The 6,161-nt window shown below is 45.5% G+C and overlaps 1 protein-coding gene across 1 annotated transcript in view; it reads left to right on the forward strand.

Moving 5' to 3' along the window:
- WLS (Wnt ligand secretion mediator) overlaps positions 1-5,215 on the forward strand; it is a 110,983-nt gene extending 105,768 nt beyond the window's left edge. Inside the window, exon 12 of the mRNA XM_081085729.1 lies at positions 4,210-5,215. Within this exon, the coding sequence (XP_080941855.1) occupies positions 4,210-4,319 (110 nt within the window). The 3' untranslated portion in view covers positions 4,320-5,215. The remainder of the gene's footprint in view (positions 1-4,209) is intronic.
- The last annotated feature ends 946 nt before the right edge of the window (positions 5,216-6,161 follow it).

The raw sequence follows: 6,161 nt of genomic DNA on the forward strand, positions 1-6,161 counted from the left end.
CACTGGTTTCTTTCTGTGTCTACTCACACTGAATGTCTTCTGTCTGACACCCTCAGGCTGCCGGAACCACGGCAGCGGCCAAGTCCCAGGTCCTGGTGGCTGGCTACCCCGCTGTGGCCTTTTTACTTCCGGAAGCCTCTAAGGTCTCATGCTGCTGGGTTCACAGGGAAGGTGGCTTTGGCTTTCATTGGCTCAGTAAATGTTTGGTTTGAGTCATGAGGCTTCGACAGTGGCTGCCTTTTATTGAGGTCTTTCCTCTGGTTGCCTGTTAGATGACTCACCCTGGCCAGCCCGGCTTCTCCTTGATGTCTAGATGGAATTGGTCTTCCCACCAGGGCGGGACTCAGACTCTGACATGGGCCTCAACAGCCTTTTCCCACTCCCTAGTGACGATGGGAAAGAGGTGACAGGCAGGCCATCACCAGCCTCTCCAGCTTCGCCAGCCTCACTCCTCCTGCTCTGCTCTTTGCAGTCAGGCACTTTCTGCTCCTGCCTCTCTTGCCTACCAGTGGCCTGATCTTTCCTTACCCAGGCACCTAAAATTACATTTTCTGAGTCTTAGAATGGCTAGCACCCCACTATGATATAGAAGGTACCTCAGTCACCTGCTTGAAAGGACCTTTCTGCTTCCTAAAGGTATCAGTTGGGAAGGGCTGCTATAATAAATACCAGCCTAGGTGGCTTAAATAACATAAATCTATTTATTTTCTCATGATTCTAGAGGCTCGAAGTTCAAGATCAAGTTATCGGCAGGGTTGTTTCTTCCAGGGCTTCTCTTGGCTTATAGGTCTTCTCTCTGTGTCTTCGCATGGTCTTCCCTCTGTGTGTGCCTCTATCCTAATCTCCTTTTCCTATAAAGACACTGGTCATATTGGATTAGGGCCCATCCCAATGCCTCACATTAACGTAATTACCTCCTTAAAGAACCTATGTCCAAATACAATTACATTCTGTGGTATTGAAGAATTAGGGCTTCAACAAATGATTATGGGGTATGGAATACAAGTCAGCCCACAACACTAGGATTTCACTCAAAACTTCTAGACTTTATTGTGTCCCCTCCTTGCAGTTGCCTGGTGTTGAGTGTCTGGAGGTGGGTAGGAAATACCACACCCCGAGCCTGGTATAGGCTATGTTTGATGATTGAAAGGGATTGAGAGATGGCTGGACCCAGGATTCTGAACCCTGTCCCACCAAGACTACTATGCCTCATCCCCCCAGAGGAATCACAACAGCAGAGTCATCCAACGGCATACCTGTTTACTGTGGACCCAGCCATGCGGAGTGGAACAGGGAGGAGCTAGACTGGCCTGTACCAAACAAATCTTGGTGGTTGTTGTAATGAGCACTTACTATACCAGATCCTGTGCTGCATGTTCACATTCTTTAGAAAAGAAAAAAGAATATTGAGACCTACCATCCACTATTTTATTAACATGCAACATATAGGAAGGACGTAATCTGAGAGTAAACAACAGTCATGTGCATGGAAATAATTTTGCTTTACAAATACTGTACTCACCTTGATTTTCTCATCCTGCTATGAACCAGGGACTTCTAGGGAGTTATCATTTGATAACTTAGCTTTGAAGGTGAATAGAAGGAAGTCAGTGAGGGACTAGGAAAAAATCCCACAGAAAAGAATGAAGTCAATAATGTTACAGAAACAACCAAAGCTTTGGAGGTAGACACAGATGGATTGGAATCCTGGCTCTCAAGAAATAAACAGGAGCTCATGGTGTGTGACCTCCCTGGCCCCCAGGTTTGGGTAATGGGGTGTTAATTTGTCTTAGTGGTTGTGAGGAAAGAATTAGGTGGTCCTTATTAATATTAGAAGACCACTGATCTCTTCCAGATTCTGTGAAACAATCTTAGAATTATTCTTCTTTTTACAAAAGTAGTCACAGATACACAAATAATTGTCATTTTAAAAAAGCTGCCTGTCTTTAAAAGCTGTGCTTACCATTATGTCATTATCGTTCCATTTATGTAGGTTTCTGGGTCCGTAGTATGCATGTCAGGCAGTTAGAATTAAGCAGCAGCTACCTCTGGCCACGATACCAAAAATATGGGCCCATCAGTAGTCCTTTGAGATTAAATCCTGTGCCAGAGATCAATCTCATTTCACAGAGGTTAGAAAGAAAGAAGCCTTTGTCTTATTAATTAGCAGAGATGAATTGACATCATAACCAGAGAAAGAGACTTATTACAAACCAAAGAATTCTCTTCCTTCCATCATTTATTCTTTTTCCTTTTATTCTTCCCTCTCCCCCCTCAGTAAGGAACACATCACATTTTTGGAAGGGTTTTTTTGGTCTTGAAAGGGAAGAGTCTTCGAGTGTGTTTGTGCATGGTGCCGCAGAAGCCAAAAGAGGGAGAAGAACAGATGGAGTGAGACCTTGGCAGGAGTGGGGGACCCTGGAATATGGAGACACATGGAGGGATCCCCACTCTTGCCATGTTACCGCCACCTTCCCACATCCATTCCCTGCAGGGAAAGAGTTGGCCTTTGAGGTACAATACAACCACAGGTGAATCAGAGATCCACCAGCCAGAGGTGTGTAGATCCGGGTCCTCAGCCTAGCTCTGCTGGGAGCAGGCTGCATCCCATAGAGAAATTAATTGCCTACCTGAGCCACAGTGTCTTCACATCTTATAAGGAAACACAGGGCACGTTAAGCCCCTACTGGTGCATATGGTAAATGCTCATACGTAACAGCTCTCTTTACGGTCAGTGCACTGATACTTGGTGCTATAAATTGTCTTTCATCAGACACAAAAGAGCAAAATTAATGTCCTGAACAATCTATCCAAATTACTGTGTATATGTATTTCTGACTGTAACACATTGCATGTGAATTTATGCTTTGCTGGCAGTCTCACTGGCTGTTGGAAACTTGAATATTTACAGTGTCAGCATAGCCTAAAGGGTGAGCACTTGGATGCTGGAGTCTCATAGCTCCCCTTTGAATCTCTATGTATCAACCCGGGCCTTGGGCAAGGTGCTTAGCCTGTCTGCGCCTCACTTCCTTCATCAGCAGAATGGGAATGATGACAACAGCACCTCTGTCAAAGGGCTGGGAGGAAGATTAAATGTATTGATATTTGTAAAGTGTTTAGAACAGTGTCAGGCACATCCTGTAATATAGGTACTTGTGAAATAAAGGAGCCCAAGTAATTTTAGCTGTTTCTTCAAATGATCTGTAGGATCAGATACATTTTCTAGGGCCTGCTAATTGGAATCACATTTTAAGCTTAAAGAATTCCCATCTTTGGTTCAAAACCTGAAGAAAAGTGCATCCTGGCATCTATTTCTAAGAAGTCTTCAATGAAAGGGATTCCTTGGGTAAATACTTGGAGATGCTAAGCGGTTTCCTGGGGTGGTCAGGACTCTTTGAAATGCTGAGGACTCTCAGACATGCAGATCCTGAAACTGGCTTTGAACTTTTGATGGCTCTCCCAGATATGCAAATTAAGAACTAGCTTTGACCAAGCACCCTGCAGGGCCACTGTGTGGGGTGACCAAAACAGTGGTGTTGTGTACAGAATCCTGGGGGTAGCAGAAAATTGAGTGTATCTCTGGTCCTTTTTCCTTGAGAAGAAAACTCCTAATTGTTCTTAAAAGTACTATAAGTAGTACCCTGCCCAATCGGTTGGTAATAGGCAGGTCTTGTTTGCCTGCACATGGCATAGCCACTTTGTCAATTATTCACAACACGGGTGTGTGTGCCTGCCTTCCCATCGCAGGGAGGCTTAGCCCACAGCACAGCCTTCCTTCCTCGGCCCAGCTCCGGGCCCTGCTGTGTGTCTGTTCCGTCACCTGGGGCAGTCACCTTCCTTCCACCCCAGTTTCCTCATCTGTGACGCTGGCATGATCAGCCTCGAGGGCTCTTGTGAGGATAAATACGATCAAGGATAAAGCACTGAGAATAGCGTCAGGCACCAAGTAAGCTCTCATTAATGTTAGTAATGACTACAAATTACATAAGCAGTAAGCTGACTCATCTCTCATTCATCTCTCTTCTCTGGGAGACAAAAGTGGATGAAATTACTGCCAAGTTTGAGTGAAAAGGTTGGGCGTGAGCCCTGGTGTTTGTGCCCAGGTTTTCGCTGTCAGCTCAGAATGTGAAAGGGCGGTGGTTATGGAGATGAACCAGCTTTCTTTTCCTTCCTCCTCCAACATGTCTCACCCCAAAATCCCTGTTTCAGGTGATCTGAGGGTCCACAATGGGGAAGAACTCCAGCTCACCACCACTATCACCCACGTGGACGGACCCACTGAGATCTACAAGTTGACCCGCAAGGAGGCCCAGGAATAGATGGCGGCAGCCCCTGGCTGGGACTGTTCCCCACATCCCAGCCCTTCTGCCTGGAGTGTGGAGCATGCCAGCGAGAGCTCACTGCGCGAACCAGCCCTCCACTGCTCCCGTGTCTTAGCTGTGGTTTCTTGGAACAGTGGCGTGGACGTTGTCTCTTTACCTTCTGACCACAGCTCTTGGGGGAAGATTCCACAGCCATAAGGCGTTTGTGTATAACAAAACCTCTGGTATGACACATTTTCTGTGATCATTGTTAATTAGTGATGTAGTAACATCTGTAGCAGGTGGTTAGTAAACCTCATGTGTTGGGGGTATACTCCTTGGGGGGATGATGTGGGCCAGATGGGGTCTAAATGGAGTGGAATATTTGACTTCTTTTCCTGTTTTAGATTCTAGGATAGGTTTTTAACATCCTTTGCAGTCCAAGAGAGGCTGATGTCATAGTTTCTCACTCCTAGTTCGTGACCACTTTTTTTTTTCCTATTTATATCACCAGGTAGCCTGTTGAGTTAATATTTAAGTTGTCAATAGACATGTGTCCCTCTTTTTTATGGCATACTATAAAATAACTGAATTTTGTGAGACGGTCTATTTCAGCTTTGGAACCAAATCTGTGTATCCAGTACTGACCGATCTGTTGGAGGCGGGTTGGGTCTGAAAAGCTTTTTTTTACCTCCTGCTTACAATGTGTTTCCTTTTGATAAGATGCTTCAAGCAGCCCTCAGAAGTGTAGATCGGATCAATGAAATAAACCTGTATGTATATGCATATATGTACATGCACACGTCATCCTCCTGCTCAGCCAGGACACACGCATGCAGATTCTTTTCCATGTCAAGTCCATGGGGTGGGGGAAGTGGCTTTATGAGAAATTAAAGTATTTTGCCATCAAATCAAAGTGTTTGGGGGCAGTATCTATTTTTGGAAATAGGATAACCTTTAGTACTGGTGGTTAACTTGCCTCGCTGTCATGTCTGGCAACAAGGGTGGGGAAAATGTGATATGATTTAGAAGCAGATTGCCCCCCACACACACCTATTCCCACTTCCATGAATAGCCTGTTTGATGATGTCTTAACTCTGCCACTGGAGAGGCAGGCAATGGTATAACAGAGGGAAAGAGCCTGGATCTGAGGTGAGAAGGCAGTTTCCCATGGAAAGTCTGCCCTTTATGAGTATGACCTTGTGGATGCCTTCTCACCCACCAACTGGCCTCCATAAACTTTGACTGCTTCGCCGGGTTGCAGCACCTAATAAGTCAGGTAACGTATATGGAAATGAATTTTAAACGCAAAGGCCATATGAATGTGCTCTTCCTGGAATCAAAAACAACTCCAGGAGTGTCCTGCTTTTCAGACACTGATGCCAAGAAGTCTGGGTCACATTCTAATTCATCCACTCAGCACCTACCATCCATCCCCGCCACCCCATCCGCTGGTTTTGGCTAAAAGCACAGCAAGCAAGGGCAGAAGGAAATACCTTGGCTTTGGCTGTTCTTGTGGGTCTTTCCCTATCCCGGTAAACATCTGACGGTGTATGAATGAATTCACTCCACATCCACTTCTGATCATCCACGATGGTGCCAGGAATTAAAGGTAGCCCATGCCTCCCCATCTGGAAGGGGAGATGAACATCAACTTAAAACATGGCCAGGATCTCCAGTCCCAGAGGGAGCAGGGAGAGGTTCTCCCAAAGAAATGAGGAAAGGGCCTGAGATAGACCTTAAAAAAAAAAAAAAAAAAAAAAAGATTTTACTAGGGCCAAAAGGCAAAGGGACCAGAAGTACAGGAATCATGGAGGAAGTAAAGATGGAGGCTGTTTAGATTCGTCTGCTCGTCAGGCC

Source organism: Myotis nattereri (genome assembly GCF_964212035.1).
Source record: "Myotis nattereri genome assembly, chromosome: 3".
Lineage (NCBI taxonomy): Eukaryota > Metazoa > Chordata > Mammalia > Chiroptera > Vespertilionidae > Myotis > Myotis nattereri.